Source organism: Marmota flaviventris, chromosome 8 (genome assembly GCF_047511675.1).
Source record: "Marmota flaviventris isolate mMarFla1 chromosome 8, mMarFla1.hap1, whole genome shotgun sequence".
Classification (NCBI taxonomy): Eukaryota; Metazoa; Chordata; class Mammalia; order Rodentia; family Sciuridae; genus Marmota; species Marmota flaviventris.
In genome coordinates, this window is record NC_092505.1 from 49,361,276 (window position 1) to 49,389,270 (window position 27,995).

The following is a 27,995-nucleotide window of genomic DNA, read 5'->3' on the forward strand; positions in this document are numbered from 1 at the left end:
GTAAAAGTTCAGAACTGACCTGTAGCTTGTTACGACTCTATAACTATACATAGTATGACTTCCCTTCAACTCATTTTTTTTTTTTAAAGGAAAAAAAGAAAGACTTATCCTAAGAAGAAAGATTCTGTGTTTTCCTCGGCTTGCCAATCTCTTGACCAACTTCAATCCTTGGCCCATCCATGGTCCACCGGGTGCCTCCAATACTTTCAAAAGCCAAGAGGAATGTACTCTTCTAGGGGGTGGTGTTCTTCTCTGTAGAAAGTACTTTCTCAGACAGACTTTAATTTCTCACCATAATTTGATATTGATTTTGGTATCCCCCAAACTCCAGTTGATATTATAAGAGTCCCTCTGCTTTAACATCACTGAGACAGGTCACTTTGTCATTGTTTCTCTGTGATATCACTTGGCTATCACATTCCCTTCAGAGCTGTTCCTCATTGCTTTCAAACACAGGATTGCTGTAGGACACCCCCCTGCCACGCCCAGGCATATCAGAGTAGGAGATCTGGTTTAGCGGGGGCCAGCTGGAATCATTCGCCAAGTTCCTCTGCCATATTCGATACTGACTTTTTGATTGATAGCCAACACATTTTTTGATTGCCATCCACAGAGCTCGGTTTTCAATAATGGCCTCCTGCAAAATAAAAGTTTCTGTTTACCATCAGAGGTCAGGGCCTCTGGAGCTAAAGCACTTCACAGACCATAATAAGGCACTGTTGTTACTGCTGCTTAGATTCAGCTTAACAAAGAACTTGATCCCTAACAAATGTAAGAAGGTTTCATGAGATAAGTCTTGGTTTCTCAAACTTCACTACTTAAGTAATTTTTCTGGGAAGAAAGAACATATACTTTCTAGAACCTGGAAACCAAGCCCAAAGTGACCTGCCTGAAAGATAGACTTATTTTGAGTCTCACATCTAAATTAAATTTCAAATCACTCAATGTGCTGTCTATATTTCTCTGGTACACCCTGGCATATCATGCCTCGTCATGAATAGAGGTTGTTGAAATTAGAATACAAGCCTCCGTCTTGGAGTTGAACAGATCTGGATTCAGGTCCCAGCTCTAACAATTTCTGTGGGCAAATTAATTACCCTATCCAAGTCTCAGTGGTTAGAAGTAATAATCCCCTCCTTATGTTGATTTTAGGATACATAATTCTCCTTACAATGCAGGGCCGAGCATGGCATAGCTCCCGCCCTGTCCCCACCCTTCTTAACTACTCCTTTAACAAATGGCTGTGCACCGTGGCCCTGTCTACACATGCCTCTCTAGAAGCTTGTGGTCTGATGATATCTTATTTCATGAGAGACTGAGCCTTGAACAGAGACCACAGTATAACTTATAATGTTGAGTGCATAATATGTTAGTGTATTAATTTTCCACTTTTATCATATTTGGTCACAAAAGTTGAGCATCGTAGATGTTACCATGAAAGAAGTGAGAAAATATGAGAACCCAAGTTGTCCCATAAAATTAGACATGATTTTTATGTCCACCATGTATCTTTGCTAAGTTGAAAGAGTTAACTGTATGGGATTCTACAAGGAACTTTGCCAAAGACAGTGATTTTCCTAAAATTCACCCATCTTTGCTGTTTAAGTCTTATTACCCAATGAAGAATAGATGGGCACTCATCTCTTTCCTCTAAAAGAGATCATCTTCTGGAGGCTATGGAAGACCCACGTAGCCTTCATCTGCTTCGTGCAAACCTCAGGGCTCAGCCAGCAAGACTTGTTATTCTACTGTCCACAGCAGGGTTTTGTCCTCATTTAACAAGAGAACTATAGTTCTCGGTAGAGCTGGGATAAGGCAGGAACATGAGCATCAACTCGCAGCTTTTAAGTCTAATTTAACTCCAAGAAAACTTAGCAGGATTTCAAATTAAACCACACACACACACACACACACACACACACACACACACACACGAGAAAGACAGAGAAAGAGACAGAGAGAGAGAGAGATGGAGAAACTTTAGTGCTCTCCATCTCCCCTGGAGCTTTCCTCAGTTCTAAAAGTGTGATGACCTCTGTCACCTTGCTGCTCTGGAAAGGGACACTGAAGCACTGAGAGCTTATCTGGCCTATCACTCTACATTATAAATTAAATGCACAGCTAGGAAAAAAAAAAAAAAAGGAAAGTCTGAATAAGACACTGTTTCTTAAAAAAAAAAAAAAAAACACACAAAGCCAGCCTCAGCAAAAGCGAGGCACTAGGCAACTCAGTGAGACCCTGTCTCTAAATAAAATACAAAATAGGGCTGGGGATGAGGCTCAGTGGTTGAGTGCCCCTGAGTTCAACCCCTGGTACCCACCCCCGCAAAAAGTAATAATAATAATATAAATAAATAAATAAACTTCACCACATGAGCTTTTCAGACTGGCTACAATGTAATCCATGTGCCATATATTTACACACAAATACACACACCTAATTTAAAAAGTGGAGGTGACTAATGCTGTCCATATTAGCTCTTACATCTTCTCAGCAGGAGGAAAGGGACATAATAAGGTCCTGTTGAAACCTGTTTGTTTTCTGCACTGCTCTAAGATTAGGGTTACAACAAGGGTTAGGATTGGGATTGGAGTTAGACCTCAGCAAACCAAGCAATACTGAGGATGTATAAAAGGAGGCCAGCCATCTTTCATGCCTGCTCTTTAAAAAACCTCTCTGGAACATCAGTGCTACAGACTGGCCAGGCAGTATGTGGTTGGTACAGCTCATCCCAGGAATCCTTAGCATCTCTGACACACATACCCAGAGCCATTTACCTACACAAGGCAGGAAAACTTAGTATCCATAATTCTCAGTTGCAACTGCCTTCACCAAAGTCTCAAGTGGTTTTGGTTATCCCTAAGTACCTGCTGACCTCAAGGAAATCAGGCACCTCTGAGCATCTGGAGATGAAGTGGAGGCACCTGGATTGGGATCTACTACCCTTCGATGTTGTTTTTCAATTTAGCAGCTACTGGGAACTAAACACTCAGGTACACATCTGTATTTCTCACTCAACATGAGAAACAAAGAAGAAACTTTACCTTTCATGAGCATCAAATTTTTACCCTTTCTATTTGGGAGCTTCTTACATTTAATAATTGAATAAACTTTAATTTAGCCCCTACTGGAATAAAGCAGAGATTTGGATGCAGTAGCTACTAACAGGAGTCCTTGCCAACATAGTCTAAGGGCAGGTGAGAGAAGAAATGAACGTGCAGATAATTATAGCACTAGTCCTCTTTCTCCTGGCAGATGGTGTGGCATAGTGCCGGAGGACATTGGCACATGACCAGCAAATACTCATGAGAAGAATTGAAAGATGAAAGGAATGATTAAAGGACTGGTAGATACAAAGTAAGAAATGGTAATGCATAAGAGATAAGGTAAATATTATGGCTTATATTTTCAAACCCCTACTATGTGCTTTTCACCATTCACATTTCAGGCTTCAGTACCCTATGAGGTAAGGTGTTATTATTGGCTCCATTTTATAGAGGGGAAACAGATGCGAAGAAGTGGAGTAAATTGCCTCAATTGTCAGACAGCAAGAAAGTCCGGGAGGCAGAATTCACACCCAGGTAGACTACCCTGAGCAGCTGTTCACTACAGGTATGCTGACAGGAGAAGGGTTTCCTGGCAGATTAGGGGAGATGTTGACACTTGACCATCCGGTGGCCCACTCCCTCCCAGCTCTTCCCTGCCCACCAGAAACAAACAAACAAACAAACAAACAACAAAAACTGTCCAAAAATCAGTCTGGCTGGGCACAGTGGTGCACACTTGTAATCCCAGGGGCTCAGGAAGGAGGGTGGTGAGTTCAAAGCCAGCTTCAGCAAAAGCGAGGTGAGCAACTTGATGAGACCCTGTCTCTAAATAAAATACAAAATAGGGATGGGGATGTGGCTCAGGCTCAGTGGCAAAGTGCCCTGAGTTCAATCCCCAGTATACAACAGGAGGAGTTGGAGGAGGAGGAGGAGGAGGAGGAGGAGGAGGAGGAGGAGGAGGAGGAGGAGGAGGAGGAGGAGGAAATAAAGAAAATAAAAGGTCTGAGGCAATTTGTCTAATTTTTTGGCACAGAGTACCTTTCCCAGAATCCTTTTCTAGTCAGGACAATGATGCACTTCTAACCAATGACACCCACATGAAGTCTGCTGATGGGCTGCAGAAAACTTTTATTGACTGATTTTAAAAATTCGGATTTGAGTGATAAAAAGCTTGCTGGTGCCTCTCCTTCCATGATGAAAACAGATACATCATACAACTCTATGGGAGCTCTATGGGCAGTGACATCCAAGGTTGTAGGAGAGAAAGATCAAAGAATGCAGATCCCTAACCATACCAAGTCCTGGAGCCACCTACCTCCACCCTTCTTGTTAAGTCAATAAATATCTTTATTGTTCAAGCTACCATTATTTGAATTTTATTGTTTTTCTAACAGATTCAGAGATCAGGAAAGATTCATGAGGTGGGCGGTACTTCAGTTGTGTCATAGAGGATGAAATAGAGCTTTAGTGTGCAAACTTGGGGAAACATATACCAGATGGAGGAAACCCTGTGAGCATGGATAAGGACAAGATATACACACAAGGTTTTCCTTTAAAGGGCAAGGACCATCCTTCTATAACTCAGTTTGAGGATACCCATGGGGTTTGTTCTCTCCTCTTAATTTGGTTGCTTTGGAGACCACAGGGTTAGGCATAATGCTTCTTAAACTGTGGTCAGGCCATATCAGAAGCACCTGGCAGCCTGTCAGAAATGCAAACACTAATGTTTACGCCTACTCTAGACCTACTGAATCAGACAGCCTGGGGGTTTGCCAAGCCTTCCAGGTGTTCTGGGTGCACACTCATGTTTGAGAAACTCTGTCTTAGCATATATGGAGAAGCTCTGATGCTCTGATTCAATGCCCTATTCTGCCACCAGACACTCTGCAGACTTTGCATGCTAAGGAAGGTTTATTGAGCTCCTACCTTTACAACACCTCAGGGAAGTCAGGCTGAAAGGAGTTCATAATGATGAATACCTGATTTGTTGGGACAATCTAGTTTTATAATTTGGAGAATGAATAGAGACAGGTGGAATCCTTTATCTCACTTCTTTGTGGAGGCATTTTAGGAGGCACCCCCTGTCCAACAGCAAGCTTTAAAGAAGGGAGTTCTATCTAACAGCCCTAAAGGAAGAGATACTGAACTATGTAGAAATAAAAAGGGGATCCTCAGTTCATTTCAGTGAGGACAAGGGGCAAATGGAAGCTGCAGAATAAAAGCTGACTATGCATCTCATTTCCTATCTGTAAAGTAAAACTGATACAAGCCATTAAGTGAAAGAAGCCAGATACAAAAAGCAGCATACGGGATGATTTAATTTATGTGAAATGTCCAGAACAGACAAACCCATAGAGACAAAATGGAGATTAGTGGTTGCCAGGGGGGACAAAAGAGGTGAGTGGGGAAATGAAGAGTGCACATGTGTCTGCGCGCACATGCACACACACACACACACACACACAGAGTGATTATCAGGCCATGAGGGCACTTACCTCCACAATAAGAGACACAAAAAAATTGGAGCTGAGCATGATGAGGATGTAGACCCTCCACAGGACAGGCGTGCAGAGCAGCTGGCAGGGGGTGATGAAGCACAGTTAGTCTAAGAACAAATACATTTTCACCTGAAAAGTCTTCACATTCACCCTGTATGTTTTCACAGGTTACAAACCACATAAGTAATATGTATATACCAATTTATGTATGTAGGTAGGTAGGAGTATTACATACATACATATAAAGAATTTCTGTGCAAATATACATAGAAAAAGTGTGGAAGGCTTGTATTCAATGATTCCAACAATTTGATGATGATGATGATTGTTTTATTCTTCTTTCTTTACTCTGTAATGTATAAATTACCTAAAATAACTTTGCTCAGTTGGCAATAAAAATAGATAATAATCAAAACTTTTTTCCTTCCTGCTTTGTTTTATTTTTAAGAAGGAACACAGGAAAAGGGCTGTACTCCCAAGCAGTGGGTACTTATGTCACACCTCCACCTTGGACAGCATTATCCTCTTCCCTCTGGTGCCATCTCTCCTTAGTCGAATCCTGCTTTTGAGTACTGGGTTGGGGCTTGTGCCTGCAGCTGCATGGGCTGTGTCCTCAAAGGGAACTTGACAAAGGAGCAATTGGAGCTGAAGTCAAGATTATCACTACCTGTCTTTTTACACACTTTTTCAGTGTCTTCCCTAACTCCTTCCCACACCGTGCTTGACATATATGGATGTGTGCTGAATGAATGAATTAACTGATAAATGGATGGATGAGTGGGTGGAAGGATGAAGAATGAATGAAAAAAAATCAAGTACTCTCTGATATACCCAGCAGTCCTGAACCTTGCCTCAGACACTGGTGGGGGTAAAAGCTGATGCAGCTCTATAGAGAACAGAGCTCTCAGAATTAAAAATTAAAATCCATTTCTAGGAATTTATCCCAGAGATATCCTTGTACAATGGGTGAAATTATATATGTGCAATGTTATGTTATTGTATCTTTGTTTGTAATAGTGAAAAATTGGAAATCATCTAAATGTCGATTAATAGGGGACTCCATATAAATTATGGTATATGTCTAACATGTGCCATATAATAAAATACAATATATATGTGTGTGTATATCTATAAAATAATATTATGTTGTCAGTAAATGTAATGAGGGTTTATGTCCTGGTACGAAACAATTACCAAAATACACAGTGGCATGAAAGAAGTGAGGTGTAAGTCATAGCAGCTATGAAGATGTTCTATTCAGATCTCCTGCAGTTAGAAAAATGAATAATGGATGTCCCAACTAGTATACTCAGAATGCAACACCACATCCACCTGAAAGCCATATTTCTCATGGGCTGCTCATGGCCCATAAATGTGGATGACATAGATCCTCATGAGACTTGATCCTGTGAGATTCCAGATACTCCTGACAGGCTATTTTGGCTCCGCTTCCTTGGGACTGCACTGCAGGCTCAGTCTGCTCAGGCAGCCTCCATCCTTCCATCTCTCCTTCACAAGGTCAGGCCCACAGAGCAGGATGATGCCTCTCCCCACCTCCCCTGGCTTCCTACTCTTTCCTCCACAGGCAGCTCCTCCAATAAATAAATCTCTTACAATAATCACTGCCCCCACCTTGATATCTACATCTCAGAATAATGAATAAATATAATAGTTTGTTATTATTTATGTAAAAACGTAGATGATATGCACATAAGAAATATATACATATACTTCTGTACATATGTATAAAATAAGTGTGAAGTTATATAACATAAATTGGTCATTGGTTGCCACCAGAGGGGAGGTAGGATGGGAGAGAGATTTCACTATATTATAATTTTTGAATTTTAAACCATGTGAATGTACTCCCTATTTAAAAAAAAACTATTTTTTTAAAAAAGAGCAGTATTTAGGTTGCAAAACCGTATGATTCCATTTAAGATAAAATAAATTTCATAAATTAGTCAATGCACATTTATAATACATGAATTTTGAAGGATAGAAGGATATAGTGAATAATATTATAATTCTCCTTCCCTGCATATTCTAAATCTTCTTTAATGAACTCATACGTTTATGCAATAAAAAGAAACATAATTATTTTCAAAGTGAACAATAATTCTTGGAGGGATCCTCTGGTCAGAATGGCGATGACTCCACATAGTTTCCCTCCAACCAAATAGGTTCCCGGCTTTGTTACAGCAGGTGTCCAGGCTTTCTGGGTGTCTTCCTATACTTAAGAGTGTGCTTAAACCAACATGGCTAAACCTTAACTTCTGCAGGATTAGGAAGGTTAGCTTGTGGATAAAATCTATGTATTTCTACAAGCCATTATTCTAGTTAATGAAGACATTTGACAATGGTAACACTGCTAACCAAAATAACACAATTATAAAGATGAAGAAACTAAGATAGATATTTTGTTAGAATGTCAAAGTCACCATGAGCTCATGAAGGTGTGCTGGTTTTGCATGCACTGTATGTCCAAAGTGCTTGTCTGAATTTAGCAACCTAATATGCTGATCAGTTAGTCATTCCTTCGTCATTTTGTGCTTTTCGCTGAATAAGGCACTGGTAACACAATAATGAAGAGGATATGATCTTGGCCCTGTTAAAACTAATCTTCTACACAGAGAGGCAAGCAAAGCACTAGGTTAAAATATACACCACACTATTTTTAAAAAGCTCAGTTCCTTTATCCAGCACTTCTGAGTGTATTTACTGATGTAAATAACATTTAGCAATGATTACATCTGAATTCAAAAGTGGAATAGACTGGAGGAATCAAAATACTTGCTCTTCCCTTGTTTGAGTAGGTGAAAGTGTGGTATCTCTTAGGGTTTCAAAGGTGTCCCAATATTATAAAATGTAAGAGAGTGCATGAGATAGAATTGGGCTCTTTGAGTAAGTTTTCATACATTAAGTGTGAACATGCAGAAAAATGTGTTTTTAAAGAGGGGGAAATGTAAATACAGATTTGAGAATCAACCTAAAAATTGTTGCAGGCAAACTGTTTTAAACAGCTTTAAAACAGAAGCACTTAGAAGAAAATTCTCTTACATATTTGAGAGAAAATGTATAAATAGATTTATTCCATTCTTACAGGGGATCTTTTAAAAGAAAAATTCTCAATACTTTTCAAAGGCTGCCTTTATTCTCAGGAAATCCAGACTAGATAGAATTATTTTTCCTGATCAGCTTAAATTTAAAAGTAGGTTTAAATTCAGCATTTTAAAACTCTGCCATTCCAAAAGTATATAATTGGTGTTAAGAATCCATGTCAATCATGTGCAACCACAAGAATAAGATCCTAATAGAATAAGTTACACTCCATGTATGTATAATGCATTAAAATACACTCTATTGTCATGTATGTCTAAGAAAGACAAATAAAACAAAAATCCATGTCAATTGCAATTGTGACCTGATTTTTAAAGTCAGGGTATAACAAAACTGTAAAACATCATCATATCCCCAGAGATAAAACTTACATCCAAACTTCTATACAATTCTGGAATATCAGCAAATAGAATGAATATACACACGCACAGCTGTATAATCAGCACAAGGACAAATATATCTGAGGAAATAAGAACACAAGCTATCATTTTGAGAAATCAGAGTATGAAGTGTCACATTTATTGACAGACATACTCTAGATTAGCATTAAATTTACTTGATTTCTACATCAAACACAGCATAATAGATGGCAAGCACTCATTTCTATGCAATGGGACTCACATCTGTAATTTTCAAGCATATCCTTGAGGCAAGTGGTAATTTCCACATGCATATTATAAGTTTCAATTAATAAAAATGGTAAATATCTAGAGATAGAACATTGACAGAATACATTTTCAATAAATGCTGTGAATACATTCAAGTATCTGGCTCTCTATAATACAACTCATCTGTCTCAATTTTTTTCTGGAAAAGAAAGGAGGGCTATAAATAAAAATATTTTTAAATTGCAATTATATAGAGGTCAGCATTCAGTGACTCCTCAGCCTAAGAAAGAGAAAGACAAAATAATTTTCCTTGAACTAATATATTTTTATAAGGATACTGATTCTTCAACTTGTGCTTCTCAATCTCCCCAGTTGGAGGGGAAGGGCTTATATACATATTAATGACCCAGAGACTAAATAGTAACCCACTGCCCCTCCTGTCATACCTCCTCTACTCAAATGTAAGAAGACAAGAGGTATTTCAGCAGAGAGCCTCCTCAATCCTCTTTACAGGTTTCTCCAGGCTGGACCTGCTCCCAACCCAACACCACATAATAGCGTTCTGACCACTATCTTCATGACAGAAGACTGGTTCCAACTGACCCCTCTTCCCACCTGCCAGAATGAATTCTGACAAGTAAGGAAATAAATCAATCTTCTCAATTTGGAGTGATCCCCAAAAAAGACACCTAAAAACATCAGGTGAAGGGAAAAGATGGGGGGGAAGCCTCTGATCTAATGCAGCTTTAAAGTAAGGAGCAAGAACCCCAGGGGTGAGGCTGCACACGGTGCTTTACAGAGCTCTAGAGTGGGATTTAGGAGACACAAGGTGAGTTCACTTAGCTGTTTCTTGTGTGGCCTGAGCATTTCTATTCTCTCTTATGACCCTTCACTTCTGATCCCATACAACTTTACTCACAGTTTGTATAGGTGGGCTGCCTGAATGGTTTTCCTTTAGAGAATATAAAAGCCACAATGATACAGTTGATTGTTCCCAAGAACCATATAGTAGTGTTCTCAAAACTTGTAAAGGCACTATTACTTCCAACTTTTTCAGGAACAGTTGGAGAAATGTTTAACTTTGAGATGCTTTGATTTTGTGCTGTGCAGGCACTGAAAGAGAACAAAAACAGATAATGAAGTAAGGTGACAAGCCCTATGAAGCACTTGTAATCCATGAGACTCCATGCCAGACAATGTCCAGAGCAGGCACTCAGCACTTCTATAATTACTTATGCTTGGTTAAATAATTAGAAGAAATAAATCCACAATGATAGACCTACATGTTGGAAGGATGGATTGATTGATGGATGGATAGTTAGACAGATTGATCGATCAATAGATGATAGATTCAACTGGCTATTTATTCATCAAATTGTGTACCCACTGTGTAGATTAAAAGTACACAGGAAAGAGATGAGTAAATCATGATTCTTCTCTTGAGTGGCTTAAGATCTCTGATCATTTATAAGTCAGTTGACCATATAATTTATCATTGAACAGGGAAAGTTTTGAAAGTAAAAATTTTAATAATTTCACTGTGACATGAAGTAACGGCGGGCAGCTTAAACGGAGGCAGACCGAGCAAACTATGATCTATGGCCATCCAGATGGTAATATTTGTATTATCACACAGTATAGAGAAGAGACAATGAATGATACCATCAAACTGTGCTACAGAGAAGAAACAACTGCTAGAAATTTGCCCAAAGTACTTAAGGAAGGCAAGATCATTGGCAGGTTGAAAACTCATTCGCTTCCTTTCATATTGGTCAGATTGTGTTTGACAGAAATTAGAATGTGAGAAGCTGGAATTGAGGCTGTGATCATACCTGTGCAATTCCATAGAATACCAAGGCTGTTTCTGAACCAGGATGAAGCCAACAATATGCATGGCCAGGCTGAGAAGAATGTTGAGAATGACAGAAAGCAGCAGAGGTGGGGAGATCAGCCGTCCCGCAGGTCTGAAGGGCACCAGCTTGGGGTAAGCACCGTTCAGATTCACTACAAAATAAAGCCAAGTTTTATACTTATGAGCTCAGGAGAATGTTGTATTCTTGATGAGAAGGATGGAGTGACTTTTTTGGCCCACACATGTGAGGAAATGAACAAATTGAACGACAAGTGTGTGTTCTCTCACAAACTGAGGGAACAAAGCAATGAATGGATTCAAATTCAAGTCAGACGAGAAATTCTTAAAAGAGCAAGATGACATTGTTTTGCCTATTAAGTAGGCAAAGGCTATTTATTAAATTATAGGTAAGGGAGTGATGAAGTACACCTTCTCAGGAAGTGCTTGTGGGAACACAAATTGATGCCAAAGTTTTGCAGAGTCATTTGGCAATAAATAAGAAAAGATAGGAAAATGTTCATGACTTTTAACATAGTTACTCCACTTCTGGAAATTCATTCTACAATAAAAGAAAATAATTTTTAAAAAAATGTGGAAAGAGGTTCATCACAATAACATCTACAATAAATTGTGGTACATCTATACAATGGAGCAACACACAGTGACTATAAGTAATGTTCCAAAATATTTACAACAAATGAGGAATGATACCAGCAAAATGTTGGAGTAGGCAGCTCCAAGCTCCCATCTTTCCAGAAAAACAAAAAATAACTTAGAAATTTTCAGAACCAACTTTTCCAGAACTCTGAAAAGCAATAAATTCATAGCAATAAAGCAAACACCAATGAATTAAGAAAAAGGCAACTTTAAAATAGTGAGGCAATTTTGTGGCATTTTTTTTTCTTGCATGTGCCTCATTCCCTTATCAGCTCAGGGGCCATCTGAAGATACTAACTAACCCTGGGTCCTCAGTGTGGTTCTCTGGTCCCTGGTTACAGAGGGGGCACAGCAGACTTCTTCCCAAATTCTTATGTATGTCTGTTCTACCTGTCTGGAAGCTACCTGAAGAATAGATTGATGCAAGGCACTCACCTCCATTTCACCTAGTGAGGAACTCACTCAGGCAAAAAGAAGGATACATTGCTTGGAAACACTATAAACTAACAATCCAGAGTTGCCTGGAGCAAAAGATTACAGCTGAAATATACAATGCTCACTTAAAACAGGGAGGAAGGGCTAAGAAAACTTTCTTTGAGAAACCAGGGCACTTATAAGTGCCCCCTAAAAGTATTTGAATGTATCACAAAATATAGAAAGCCACGTATCAAGGATAAGGGGCATGCTCAGAGAAGACACTAGACATTCAGCTCTCCATGATCTCTGGACGCAGTGCAAACCTGGCTACATGATGAATAAGCACCCCAGCACAAAACCAATATGAAAAAGCCAGGAAATGTGTTTTTGTTTGTTTATTTTTTTAACTCCTAGAGGTCAAGGAAAAATCTATCAAAATACTAGCTAAACAAAAGCTAAAGGAACAAAGATTTCGGTGGCTACACATGACACCTTATATTGTCTTCACAGAAATAGTCTAGGAAAGTCACTAAATAAATGGACTATTACAACTTTCAACAGATAGCAAAACCAAAAAATATCAAACCCTAGGGAGTGAGGAAAATCTGCTTTCTAATATTATTCAAAGAACAAAATAGATTGAGGGAAATCATCACTCAATGTATGTGAAGAAACACATATATTAGACTTATGAGGCAAAAACTTTATTATTATTAGGTACTAGGGATTGAATCCAGGGGTGCTTTACCACTGAGCTACATCCCCAACCCTTTTTCACTTTGAGATAGGGTCTTGCTACGTTGCTTAGGGCTTTGCAGAGTTGCTGATGCTGACTTCGAACTTGACATCCTCCAGCCTCAGCCTTCCAAGTTGCTGGGATTATAGGCGTATGCCACCACCCAGCTTAGACAAACACAATACAACAACTGTCTTAAATATGTCTCAAAGAACAAAAAGAAATGATAGAGAAACAAATAAATAAAATCAGGAAAACTATATGTAAATAAAATGAGAATGTCTATTAATAAAGATACAGAAATTATTAAAAAGAGCCAAAAGAATTCCTAGAGTTGAAAAGTACAATTAGTGAAAAATTCATTTCATGGGTTCAATGGCCAATTTGGGCAGGCAGAAGAGAAAAATTAGTGATCTTGAAGACAGAGCAGTTGAATTGATTCTGTTTGGAGGACAGAAAAGAAAAAAGAATAAAGAAGTGAACAGAGTCCAAAAAACATGTAGATCAAGGTCAACTAGACTAACATAGCACACACTGTGGGAGTCTCAGAAGGAGAAGTTAGAGGCAGAAAGAATATTTGGAGAAATAATGCAGAAAACTTGAAAGCTTTGATAAGTCATCAATCTGCACTTTCTATAAGCTCAAAGAATTATAATAGGTTAGACCCAAAGAGTCACACTAAAATTTAAAATTAAACTGTTAAAAAGTCAAAGATAAGGAAAGAATTTCTCATCATTCACAAAGGATCTTTAGTAAGATTAATTACTAGCTTCTCATTAGAAAGCATTTAGGCCAGAAGTCAACAGAATATTATATTTAATGATGAAAGAAAAAAATCCCTGTTGACCAAGAATTCCATATCTGGAAAACTTATCTTTCAAAAATGAGGGAGAAATTAATATATTCTCAGATAAACAAAAACTAAATTGGGTTCTTATTACTAAACTTACCTAGAAAGAAATGCTAATGGGCTCAAATTGAAATGAAGGGACATTAGACAGTAACTCACATGTGTTTGAAAAAATAGCCATCTCCAGCAAAGGTAACCATAACAGCAATATAAAAATGGATATTGCTGTAATATTGGCTTATATTCCACTTTTTATTCCTACATTATTTCAAAGACATGAATAAAAGTGATTATATATCTGTTATAACAGATAAAAATGTAAATTGTAACATGAACAACATAAAAGAGGAAGACAGCTAGAAAAAGGCAGAGATTTTGTATGTTAAGCAACTAATTCAAGCTAGATTATCATAAATTTAGGATGTTACCTATAATCTCCATGGTTGTATATCATGTAATGAAAAACCTACATCTAGCATGATAGTCAAAGATGGTAGACTGAAAACTTCTTCCCTAAGATCACAAACAAGACAAGGATGTCCACTTTCAACACTGCCATCCAACAATGTACTGAAAAGTTCAACTCAGAGAAATTAGACAAATAAATAAATAAATAAATAAGATCATCTAAATTGAAAAAGAAACAAAACTATATTTGCAAATGACAAATCCTATATATTGAAAATTCCAAAAAATATACATGGAAATGACTAGAGTAAACAAAAGAATTTTAGCAATGTTTTTGGGTATAAAATCAGTACATAAAAAGCAGTTGTGTCTCTATACATCTCCAATGAAAAATTCCAAAAGAAATTAGGAAAAAATTCCATCTTAAATAACTTCAGAGAGGTAGAGGGGTGGGGGAGAGAGAAAGAGAAAAAGAGATGAGAAAGGGGTGGGAAGAGAGAAAGAAAGAAAGGGGTGGGGAAGGCCGGTGGGCACTGGGGATATGGCTCAGGGGCCACTGCCTTCCACCAAAAAACACCACAACCCAGAATTCAAATTCATGAATGATGCAGTAGATCAGAGAAACGTTGATGAAAATGGAAAAAGAGATTATTAGAGGATTACTATCAAACCCTTGAGAAGGTAGGAAGAAATAAGATTGAAAGCCTATGTGGAGCCACTATCACTTATTAAGAAGGTCCCAATTCCAAAACATCATCAACGCTGAATGCCAGTGAAGAGGTGGAGCAATAGGAACTTCCACCCGCTGCCGGTGGAAAGGCAATAGGGCACAGCTACTGTGGAAGACAACCTGGGGGTCTCCTACAAAACTGACATGCTCTTACCATTTGATTCCGCTACACTCCTGGGTGTGTATACAACAGAACCGAAAACTTGTGTTCACACTAAAACCTGCACACAAATATTCATACTAGCTTTATTCATAATTGCCCAAACTTAAAGCAGTCAAAATGTCATTCAGTAGGTGAGTAGATAAGTAAACTGTGGCATACAGATAATGGATTATTATTCAGTCCCCCAAAGAGATGAGCTATCTAGCTATGAAAAGACATGGAGGAAACTCACATGCACATTTCCAAGTGAAAGAAGCCAGTCTAAAAAGGCTACATCCTGCATAGTTCAAACTATATGCCATTCTGAAAAAGGTATGACTATGGAGAAAGGAAAATGATCACAGTGGTTGTGGGGAGTTTGGGGGAGGGGAGGAAGATAAACAGGCTGAGCACAGAGGATTTCAGAGCAGTGAAAAATCTGTATGATATCACTTAGAATAGAATCACAAATGATTCATACACATTATTTTACGTATTTTCAAACTCACAGAATATATAAGACCAAGAATGAATCCCAATGTAAACTAAGGGCTTGGTGTGAATAAGATGGTCAATGCAGATCTATCAGTTGCAACAAATGTATCACTCTGGGGTAAGGGGTATGTTGATAATAGGAGAAGCTGTGCATGTGTAGGGGCAGGGGATGAGGGAGAAATCTCTGTCCCTTCCTCTTAATTTTTCTGTGAATCTAAAATAGCTCTAGTAAAAATAAAGTCATAAAAATTTTTTAAAATTTTCCTATGCAGGGAAACTGGGGAGACAATTCATATATTCATCAGAAGGTGGGAGGCAGGCATAGTATACTGGCAAGATTACTTTGAAGCTCCATTATAAATGCTGAAAGGCTAAGATTTGGAGATCAGAAATATAAAAAGCCACTTAGCATCCATCTGTTGGGCACATTCCAATTATAACTACACCTAAAAGCTCACTGATGTCAGTGTTCCCAATTCTCAAGGTGCTTCTTTTATTTTTAAATGTTTACTGACCATTTATGGAAACTCCATATTTTGCAGAAAACTAAAATAACCAGCTTTTCCTTTGCAACACTTTTTCAATATGAAAATGAGGATAGTATATTCTCCCCCTGCCCTCTGTCTCTCTGTCCCTGCGCCCCAACTCTGTCCCTGAATCCCCCATCTTTGGGAATATGTCACACATCACTGCTATACTGGGAAGGAAGTTTTTAAAGTATCTCTTACTTGTTACACCAATCAGAGTTGTAATGGCCAAATCCTGGAATAGAAACTGGTAGTTTGACAGGCTGTTTGTCTCCTGAAAATGAAAAGAAAAGCCAACTTAAAAAGTTGTGACCTTTTGGATGAAGTCTGGCATGAGCTGAGATCATTTTCTCACTACAACACAGGATTTTTCAGGGAGATTACCAAGGAGATGGTGAGGCTGGGGTCTGAGTGGGTTAGTGAGTGCTGGTGTGGGAAGTGCTTGGAGCCAAGTCTGTGAGACCCTCCCCAAAAGGAAGCATGTGTCCTGTGCTTTCTGGGCTGTATGTCAGTATTACCCTGTGTTGAAATAACATCTCCCTCTACCAGACCCAATCTGGACTTTGGTCTGGCACAATAAAAACATGCATCTCCAACAGTTTCAAATGACAAATGTCTGGTGATCTTACATGAATTTTACTGATGGAAATGAGGATAACTAAACCACAATTTGCATCCTTGGGTGTTGTCAGATAAAATGTTAGAAAATCCTAATAAAGCACATTAATACTTAAAAAAAAAAAGTGCTCAGGTCTTGCAGATTTGGGGGAACTTCCTTCCTTGTTCGCCATCCCTAGTGGAAAGGGGATTATAGGGTACTGTGTTTAATTCTACTTTTGAATATAATGAGTTCAGATTTCAAAATAGGGCTGTCTATAAATAGCCCATCTTTCTCTAGTTACTTATCAGTGAGTATTAACAGGTATAGATAATTCAAAATCAACAAAACTGAAATCTTTGACCTAGAAGGGGTAAGAAATAAAGATGACTCTAGATATGTTTAGCACAAATGAAATTCCTTTTCTTGGTATTAGTGTTAAGAATAAGCTCATGTGTTGAACTCACAAAAAAAATAGTCATGTCTGTTCTCCTTTTACATCTTGTCAAATAATAAAAGTCATCACAAAATATTTGTATCTTTGTATGATATTGCAATTTTCAAAGCCCTATATTCTTGGAACCAGAGGTATGCTAGTTTATACTAACTCTTGAAAGTCAATTGCTAAATTTTTAGAAATGTTATAAGCAAGTTGTTAAACACATTCAACCAAAAAACTTGAGTTATATGAACATACCACTAAACAAATTATACTAAAAACAAAATTCAGAATTTCTTAATTCTTCCTACATGTTCCTATTCCCTGTGCTCTAAGGATATTTATGACTCTTGGATCTATCTGGTGCATACACATCACTTGACCATTCCACACTAGGGAGATATCAAAACTGGCTATGGAGAGTAGTACCTGAACCACTGAAATTGGCAAACTTTAATAGTCAGGATAAGCCAGTTAGTAAGCACTACACCAAAGAAGAAAATAATCTCCTGAATGAATGGCACATCAGAGTAGAGCCACACAGGAATCAAGAAGATAAAAATCTGGTCTAAGCAGGTGGCAGTAACATGAGACTGAAAGTGATATATTCAGTCCTGATGTTTATCTACGACTAGATAAAACAGTTTCTATCTCAGAGCCAAAGAATTGATACCAACAACTCCTCCTGTGCACCTGTCTATTTCTGATGTATTTTAAGAAACCTTGATGATATTTTTAGAGGGGCTCTTGATGCTCTGATGTCCTATTTGCACTCTTTCTTGAAAGGGCATTGCAAATCGAGAGTGCACCACCCCTTGTTTTGGTTCTCATCAACCAAGAGGCTGGGTCCCAAATCATACCCAGTAGAGCAGGAGAACACCAACATACTGAATCATGCTGTACAGAGCCATGTACTTAAACATGCAAAACGAGGTCACAAGAGCTGCTCGTCCTTCCCTGTGTAAGGAAAACAATGAAAGAGGAAGAAAATGAAGTTAGGAAGAAATTAGGTCAGTTATTCTGTGCTGTTCAGCTGAGCTCAGGAGAAAAAAAAAATCAGACATCTGATTTTACCATTTTGTGTCTGACAGACTAGTCAGCCTTGAGACTGAGGGACCTGGCTCAGGATACTGCATGACTAGATGTTGAGGAAAGCCTAATTCCAGGCTGATGTCTGGAGGCCTTGATCTGGCAATGGGGCCCAGACTTATATCTACTCTTGTTCTTTCTGCAGGCAGTGGCTAAGCTCCTGACCTCAGAATAGGGGGATCTGGGAGCTAGTCTCACACCTCATACAAGATATTTGTATCTTTGTATGATATTGCAATTTTCAAAGTCCTATACCTCGTGGAACCAGAGGTATGCTGGTTTATACTAACTCTTGAAAGTCAATTGTTAAATTTTCAGGAATGTTATAAGCAAGTTGTTAAACATAATCAATAAAAAATACTTGAATTATATAAATGTACCACTAAATACATTATACTAAAAACAAAGTTAATAAATACTCAAAATACTATCCGCTAATGCGATCTGATTTGGAAGGTGATTTCCCTTGTCTCAGTTTCTTCCTCTGGGAAGAAACAGAAATAAAATTTCAGGTTTGGGATCCATTTTCATGCAGGACCTTCAGGAGGTTGGCAAACATTTGATTCAAATTTCATTTTGGCAGTCTCAACTTTTTCTAAAACAATATGCACACTCAAATTACTCATATGTCAAATTTAAACAGAGTAGACGCAATGAGCGTACTTCTTTGTGTTATTGTTGATTGAGTAAACACTACATAGTTAAAGCATGAAATAAATGACTCATGAAATGCCATTTCTGTTTCATTTGGGAGGAAGAATAAGGTTTTAATTTACTTATGATCAAAATTATTTCTTGGGATGCTAAGACTTGACTCTCAAAACAGTTTTTAGGTTTTTTTAAATGTATCAGGATTTTTTTACTGTCCTTTTCTCTGCCCCAAAGGTAGTTTCTTCTCATTCCTCACCTCCTTGGAAAAGTTTTGCCAAGCCACCTTCTGGAACTGTCCAGTTCTCCTCCCCAACCACCTTCTGACCTTTCACGCTGTTCTTTTTGTTTCCTTGACAGTATTTATCAATATCGGTTAAGTATTATCTGATCCTGGTGCTAAGTCCCCACTCAATAAATATTTGCCCAATAAGTGAATAAATATAATTTTTAAATGGAAGAATCTGGTCAGATTATTAATTTAATATGGTAAAAGTATAATATTTGTAGATTAAAAAACCCATCTAAATAAATTCAATTCTAAAACAATCTGCGACTCTATATGGCTATGCAACCTTGAGCATATCAGTTATGCCCAAGTTCTCTGAGCCTCAAGTTCTTTCTTTGTAAAAGAGATAATTGTCATTCCTATATCTCCAGGGTGTGTGATATATAAGATAATGTGGGTGCTAAGCCCCTTTTAAACTATCATCAAGAGCAAGTATACTGCTATTGCTACCATTCAAACAAAATGCCACAGAATTACATATTCTGTGAAAAGAAAAATAAACCAACAAGGAAAATTTTAGTGGAAGAAGCAAAGATAAGTATAGATTTTGAAAGGCAAGGATGGAAAAGTTACTCAAAGCAGTATAATGAGGCAAAAGGGAAGGAAGGTAAGTGTATGTCTTAAACTTTCCAGTATGAAGCATCTAAGAAGATACATATTAAAAATAAGAAGGCCAGACACAGTGGCACACTGTAGTCCCAGCACTCAGGAGGCTGAGGCAGGAGATCGCAAGTTTGAGGCCAGCCTGGGCAACTTTGGGATACCCTGTCTCAAAATTTAAAAAATGAAAAAGGAACTGGGGTATAGTCAGTGGTAAAGTACCATTGGGTTCAATTCCCAATAATAGATAGATAGATAGATAGAGAAAGGCTAATTAATACATTTTCAAAGCAGTTACAAGTTCCAGATTTCAACACTTCGAAAATAATCCAATCAACATCTTCCATTGGAAATGGTGTTTTTCTTCCATTGTTATTCGTAATTTCTGCTCAGTCTGTTAGGCAGAAGCTATGTTTGCATTTTTGTGTGACCCTCTCCACACATAGGGATGCTGGCCTTTCCCAGGCAGAACAATGTTATCTGTACTCAAATTCAAGGGAGAGAAGATAACATAGGGATAGATGCCCACTTACTTGATAAGGTGAGGGACGCACTCAATGTTTGGAGTCTTGGAAGTGAAAGGTGAGGCCACAGATGCCTCCTGCTCTGACAGAGAGATGCCCACATGAGCCATTTTCAAGGCCTGAAAGCAAAGAGTCAGCTTATGACCTGTGAGGACACACACACACTTCTCCTGATGACACAGAAGAAAAGGCCAGTCAAGCCCACCACAAGGTAACTTGGGTCTCAGCCCTAATCAGAAGTCGACCCGACTTTACCCTGCCAGCACATAAGAAAGAGATGGCATTGAGGCTCCTTGCCAAAGATGTGGCAACTTCAGAACCAAGTTGTGCCTTGTTTATCCTATACTGACCTCTGAGTCATGGTATGGCTCTGGTCAGGACCCTCCCAGATCCTCACCAGCAGTTTATCCATCATGAGAAATGCAAAGGGTATATATATATCCCAGCAGGTACTGTCTCTAAAGAGCTCCAGGTATGTGTTATTGAGAGATTATGGCCACCCACTGGCAGCTACTTACCCCGCAGTCATTGGCTCCATCTCCGCACATACCTACAAAATAACTAAAAGGGAATCATGTGAAATGGTGGAAGAAGATCAAAGCTATCCTTACCAGCTAATTTCTCTAATTAAGAAAAACAAAGTGTCCATGATTACTTAGGGCTTAACTTTATCATTTATTCTAAAGGAGTTTCCCTAAGGGTCTATTAGAAGTAAAGTGTAACTGAGCAGTTTACATAATGGATGATGAAATCCAAGGCATCATTCCTGACTCCACGTGTTTCATGGAGACACTGTACTTCACTGCTTGGGGAGCAGCCTTCCTGGTTGAAAAGGGATATACATGACCCCATGATGAGATGTCAGAACATGATAGGGCGGGCACAAGATTCAAAACCAGAAGATCTAGAGTTGGGCCTGGGCATCCTACCATCCTGCATCATCATTTCTCTCCTCTGCAAAGTGTTCTGAGTGTGAAATGAAGTGCTGTCAGGAAAGTGCCTGATGAGCTCCCAGTGATAAGCAGGTCTTAGCTGCTGTGCTGCTCATGCTAAATCCACCCTGTCCTCAGTCACTCACTAAAACATGATGTGCCAGACCCAGAAGTGGAAGAAAGAAAGCACTCCCCAGTTCAGATGGCTTTTTGAGGTTGGACAAAAAACACTTCTCTCTGGAAGTGTTGAAAAAGATTATGGAGAGTGAGCTTCTTAAATGACAAGCACTACAAGAGCTTTCACAAAGTACCTGCACTTTTCTCTTGCCTTCCTGTAAGTACTAGATACCTCTGGGTTTAAACCATGTAGGGAAGATAGGGCTTTGTAAATTGAGTAGTTTTCCTAAGGACTGAATCAGGTGAGTAGGATGAGGTCTAGCGTGGCTACTCCATGAGGTCCATGAACAGGAAATACAGGGTCCCGGATGATGGGCACTCTATGTGAACTTTTTATTCTGACTAGAAATGGAGAGTCTTTGTGTTTTTTCTGATTTGGATGGAAAGGATGCTTTAGCATAAGAATATTTTAATGTTGAGGGTGGGTTATGTGAATCCCTGATCATACAAATCTCCCTAGATCATAACAACTGTTTATTAAAATAAAGTCTAAATTCCCATTGTACTGTCAGGAGTTGAGCTTAAGTCAGTCTTTCAGTCTTATTTCTCTCCATAACTTTTCATGCTCCTTATATTCTAGTACAGTGGTTCTCAACTTTGGGTACAAAAACTGACTCCTATGAGTTTTGAAAAAATACAAATGTCCAAACCCTGTGTGAGCAACTATACCCGAATCTCTGGACCGTGTGGTCCTGGTGTTGCTATTTTTTTCAAAGCTCCCTCAGCCAATGACTATCATGTGAAGCCAGGATAAAAACCACTGTCCTAGCGAAACTGAGCAGCTCTCTGTACCTCTCACACTCCCCCAGCCCTTACTCTAAAGCCTCCATGTAGTTCATGCCACCTGAATAGGCAAAGAACCTACTCCAGTTTCTGAAATTCTTCCACCAGACTGGATTTCTGCCCAGGAGACATTCTTGCAAAGATGGTCCCATTGATAAGTATCTGTAAGGAATCCAAAAGCAAAATGTTTTATCATGTTGGCTGGTCATACATGAAACAAATGATACTACTCAGAACACTGAGTGATGTTTGTTTCCAAGGAATCCTTTTTTGGAATTTTAATACAGACATTGAGATTTTTTGTCATCTGGTAAATGACAATGGAGACAAAATATCAGTAAAGATGGTAGCTTAATAAGATATTTTATGAAAATAATGACTTATAGGAATTCAACCCAGCTGCCATGAAAAATGAGGTCCTGAAAAATCTTGAACTTGCTGGAACCTTGAAAAAGCAAAGTCTGAGAAATTGCAGCTTAGCAAAAGGTCAGGACTCCAGGAGAAGAAAAAGAAGCAACTGCTTCTCAGAAAATTGGTCAGAACAGGCAGAAAAGAAACTGATGATGAAATGGTGATTATTTGTGGTCTTGGATTTAATCATGCTGCCTAGACTTTACCAATTATGAAACTCAGCTGCTATCCCAAACCTAATTTGAGCTATGGATTACGATCGGTTGAGGGCATAAAAACCTGTATGTACCAGCTGTGTCCACTTAAGTTTGTTTCCAAATGTCTAAATTCTTCTGTGTTAGATCTATGTGTTTCTTGTTCTTCTCTGCAGTAAGCTCAACTCAACTTCCCTCAAGATCTTTATTCTTTGGCAGGTAAGTTATCTGCCCTTATTATAAGCACATTCTTCATAAGAAAAGCTTGAGGTTAATCAACTTTAGCATATAGGCTCTATCAAAAACCTAATGGAGTTCTTTTATTCTTGGTCTGCTTTACAGTACGATTGCAGGATTTCCACTATACAGTGAGATGCCCCTCCCCCTGACCCACACATATCATGGCAATATAATGACAGCAACCTAAAATCAGTTCTTACGATTTAAAATATCACTCACACTTCAATCCTATAGATGGAGGAAAACCTACTTATCAAGTTTATTTATTTTAATTATAATAAGAAACAAGACCACAGTAACCTTTGCAGAACTATCTCTTTCTTATGATATGTAAAAGTAACTAGGTATATATATATATCTTACTTATTTCGAAGTTTAAAGTGGTTTAGGACCATGCTATGTGAGGTCATCAGCATCTTTGCAGATGGAGTATTACACTCTAAGAACCCACCTTTGGCAGTAGGCTGCTGAAATGTTGAGTTATAACATGGAAGGATTTTCCACTTAGGGCAAAATGATAACTTCCTTCTCTGCCATTATCAGAGACTTCTTCCCTGATGTTAATGTAATTGTCCTGCAAAATGAGATACAGTTATTTCACATTCTTCCACCTGCTAGAGTGCTTGGGACCACAAGCACTTTAGAGAGAGGGAACGAAGACAGATGAGGGTCTCTCTTTAAAAGTCACACTCTAGTCCTGATTCCTCAGAGAAGTACTTTTCTCTTTGCTAGATCCATCTTCGCACATCACAGCCACCAGTGAACAGGAGAATAACACTTACTCATGTCCTCTTCTCATCCTGATTTGATCTCAGTGAGTCCCAGGGAAGAGCACATTTCACACATTTCAAGTGTAAAATACAAAAGCCCTGCAGCTTAACAAATCTCTCCCTGAAGTGAGCGCTTACTATTTTTTTTTCCTTACAGAATTAATATTGTTTCACAAGGACACAATGGAAATATTGCTGGCAAGACTGAAGATAAATGAATGAAATTTTGTATTGTCTCCCTTGAGGATGTAGTCTGATTTTCCAATGCACAGGGTAGTGTCTCTCTCAGGGACTAAATCCCCTTTGAACCCAATGGGGTGGCAGACAAGCAAAGGGAAAAATAAGACATTAGATTCACAGCTCTGCTGACTGTATGCTCTCTCATACAAAGCCAACAAGTTTTTTAAGTATAAAAGATGGATTGTTTCCAGCGCTCAGGAAAGCCCATACCTTAGAGCACAGAAGAAACAGTGGGGAAAACTGATATAATTGGGTTCATTGAACTGCATATTGTTAGACACCTGGGGAAGTCGGTGGACTCTAGGTCACTCTGACACTGTGCCCATCAGAGCTGTCCATCACCGACATCATGAGACAAGTCAGGAAATGTGGCCCGTCTGTTTTGAGGTATACCTGATTCCCATATGAAACATGTTTCTTCTCTTCTACTAATTTCCAAGATATCGATGCTGACGAGGACCCAGTGGTCTCATTTGCCTCGATGAGAATGACTTTTTGGCTTTCAGAAACCATCCCAGACTTTCTGGCCACTGTTACTGCAGTCTGAAGATTGTCGCCTAGAAGAAAAATTGAGCGTTCTAAGAAGAGAGGTTGAAGAGACAGAACCAACTCATGAGAGCCGGGAGAGCCAGGCTGAGGAGTTCAGTCCTTATTTAGGGGTATAGAGGAACATTTCTAAGGTGTTTTCTAGATCTAACCTGTAATTTCATGACCCCTTTTCTGGTTCTGGCTCTTTTTCATCAGGTAACTCCATCACCTACCAGTGTGTTTTTGCCAGAGGGTGGGAAGGAAAAATAATAAGCAAAATTAAAATCTATTTCTCTCATTTGTTAAGGGCTTCGCAGACATTTAGGGAAAACCCTGCCATTTTAATATTGAATCTGGTGGTTCCACTTCTAGCCAGGATGAATTAAACCCACTACAATCTCTCTCTCCCTTCCTTACAACCTGAAAGCACTGAAACACAACCCAAAAAGTACCCAATGGCCACAGAGGCTGAGGTAGGAGGATCATGAGTTCAAAGCCAGCCTCAGCAACTTAGCAAGGCCCTGAGCAACTCAGCAAGACCCTGTCTCTAAATAAAATACAACAAAAGGCTAGAGATGTTGCTCAATGGTTAAGCACTCCTGGGTTCAATCCCTGGTACCTTCCCCCCACCAAAAAAGTAACTGCCCAAGGACTCTAAAGAAGAAAGCAAGCAGACTGTGGGAATCAAACTGAAGAAGCAATCTAGAAGGGGTGAGTTTCTCAGCTTTTTTTGTCTTTCCTTTTATGTGTTTGATTTGAACCTTGGCTCTAGTCCCAGAGAAATTCAAGCAGCTAAAACTCCAAGAGAAACCCAGTCTTTCTGGTCAGAGAAGCCAGGAAAGGGGTCATCTGGAGAGTATGAGGAGAATTCTGGAAAGAAAAGAGCTGGAAAGGGGGGACTAATTCAGATTTGGGTTCAACCCAGAGTGGGCCTGGGTGAAGCAGACCCAAAGAAATTTCAGGAATTGGAGTATAATATAAATCACCCTCCCATTTGACATAACAATCCTTGAATGGGACAGACCCAAACATCATAGCAAAAGATTGACTATCTAAGCAAATGTTAGAAGCGTCATCTGCAATGGGCAAGACAGAACTTTGGATCCAGGATCCAAAGTCTCACAACATAATATTCAAGATATTCAGGATATTCAACATACTAAAACCTGGAAAATCTGACCAATTATCAATTTTAAAAAAAGTTGCCAATTGCTTGATGACTCAGATGTTGAAATCACCAGTTTTAAGGAGTTATGATAAGCCTCCTTTATGTGGCAAATGTTAGTACTCACAAAACAAATGGAAAGACAGAAGTTCTCAACAAATAAATGGTAAGAAAAGGACCAAATGGGTACATTAGGATTGAAAAATACTTTGCCTAATTTTTTTTAATATATATTCATCCTGGTACAAAAAAAAAAAAAAAAATTACCGGACATGCTTGAAAGCAGAATGGAGAAAACAAGAGAAAGGGTCGGTGAACTGGAAGACAGATCCATAGTAATTATACAGTCTACAGAAGATAAAAAGTTTTTTTAAAAAAATGAAGAAACTCAAGGATATAGAAAGGACTCCCATTCACATCAGTAAAGTCTGAGAAAGAGATTGGCACAGAAAAAATATTGGGAGAAATAATAGCAGAAAACTTTCCAAATATGGTGAAAGACTTAAATTTACAGATTCAAAAAGCTGAGTGAAAGTCAAACAGGATGAACTCAGTGAGAACGACATCCAGACACAGAAGACTCAAAGTGCTAAAAGTTAAAGAAAAAAGCAATTGAACAACAACAATAACAACAACAAAAACGCATTATAGATAAGAAAGCAATGATTCAAACTACCCCAGATTTCTCATCAAAAACCATGGAGGCAGGAAGACAGTGGAATTATATCTTTAAAGTACTTTGAGAAAAGGAAATGTCTACTTGACTCCTATAGTTGATGAAAATATCTCTCAGCAATAAAGGAAAAATAAAAATATTATAAGATGAAAGAAAACTCAGATAATTCATTGCCAGCAGACACATTCAAAAAGAATGTCTACAAGAAATTCTTTAGACTGAAAGGAAGTAGCACCAGAGGTTAATTTGTATTAAGAAATAAAAACATATCAATATAAAATTTAATTTTCTTCATCATGTATGTTTTTTAACTCTCTATCATGGAAGATAAAGACTAGAACACTGTCCAGTGGATGTTTTTTATGTATGTCGAAGTTACAACAACCATACAAAAAACAGGGGCAAGGACATTCTTGGTTGTAAGCCTTCTTGAAATAATAGGTATGAATATTGTGATTCCTAGAGCAACTGCTAAGAAATAATATAATATCTGATGGGTTAATAATAATTCTAGCACAGTATTTAAGAGGATCCTCAAAAGAGCTGAGCTTGTGGGAAGGAGCTGTAGTAACTGAGATGGGAAGGTCCCGTGGAGTCCTGATGGCTGAAAGACACCCCGCTCCCCACTGCCAGAAGCCTCAGCAGGGTGACCACAGCCCTCCACCTGACAACACAGGCCAATTTTGCCTCCACCACCTCTGAGAGATCCACTGTGTGGATGGACAGCCCAGCCTGACCATCAGTCACCAAAGAAATCTAAGAGTTCCCAGAAGTTGGATAGGAAAGATCAGGCAGAACCACCAGACCTCATGACTGGTGAGGAATATCAGCCACTGGAGATCATGAAACCTGTATGAAAACAATGAGAGCACAAAGGGTGGCCAAATGCAGCACCAAGAAATAAAACAAAACGAAGGTTTTCTAGAGCCACATCCAACCCAAAATATCTTTCTTAACAACTTACTATGTGACTTAAAGGAGATAAGGATCATTGTTGAGACCTGTACTATGATTTGGAAAAATTGGGTGCCCCCCAACAAAAAAAAATCTGAGAGTACAAAACAAAATTATAAAAATATGGCAACCAAAAGAATAAAGATAAGAAACTGAAAGAATAAATTCAGGAGACCTGTTATGTGAATAATAGAAATTCTAAGACAGAGAACAAAGGCCATAATTAAATGAACCGTAAAGGATACTTATAGAACAGGAAGAAAGAAAGATTTAAAGTGCTCTCTATGTTCCAAACTAAACTAATCACAATATATATGTAAATTTATATATATGTGTATGTGTGCATGTGTATGCATGCACCCACACACCCACACACACACACACATACACACACACACACACACAGGCATACATTTCTAAATTGCAAAGTTAAAGATAAAAGATTATATGAAGAAAAGAAAAAGTGGCCGCAAAATGGACTGGCATTGTACTTTTATAATATCAAAAGTCAGAAGGCAAAATATAAAGTAAAAAAGTTCAAATAGTACTTACATACAGATGGTTAAGAAAAAAGAACTTTGACTCGTGTGTCTGTCAGGGACAAAAATCTTATCCAGGATATGTAAGAAATCAGAGAGCATTTCACCCCTT

General features: G+C 38.5%; 1 protein-coding gene across 1 annotated transcript in view; it reads right to left on the bottom strand.

Annotated features, from left to right (window-relative positions):
• Window positions 1-424: 424 nt before the first annotated feature.
• Window positions 425-27,995, bottom strand: part of Atp13a4 (ATPase 13A4) — a 125,562-nt gene continuing 97,991 nt past the window's right edge. Inside the window, exons 19-30 of the mRNA XM_027936112.3 lie at window positions 24,415-24,578; window positions 23,463-23,585; window positions 22,249-22,328; window positions 20,793-20,835; window positions 20,284-20,393; window positions 17,985-18,081; window positions 16,289-16,361; window positions 11,106-11,277; window positions 10,193-10,386; window positions 9,037-9,125; window positions 5,543-5,623; window positions 425-637 (exon numbers count right to left, since the gene is read on the bottom strand). Of these exons, the coding sequence (XP_027791913.3) occupies window positions 425-637; window positions 5,543-5,623; window positions 9,037-9,125; window positions 10,193-10,386; window positions 11,106-11,277; window positions 16,289-16,361; window positions 17,985-18,081; window positions 20,284-20,393; window positions 20,793-20,835; window positions 22,249-22,328; window positions 23,463-23,585; window positions 24,415-24,578 (1,439 nt within the window). The remainder of the gene's footprint in view (window positions 638-5,542; window positions 5,624-9,036; window positions 9,126-10,192; window positions 10,387-11,105; window positions 11,278-16,288; window positions 16,362-17,984; window positions 18,082-20,283; window positions 20,394-20,792; window positions 20,836-22,248; window positions 22,329-23,462; window positions 23,586-24,414; window positions 24,579-27,995) is intronic.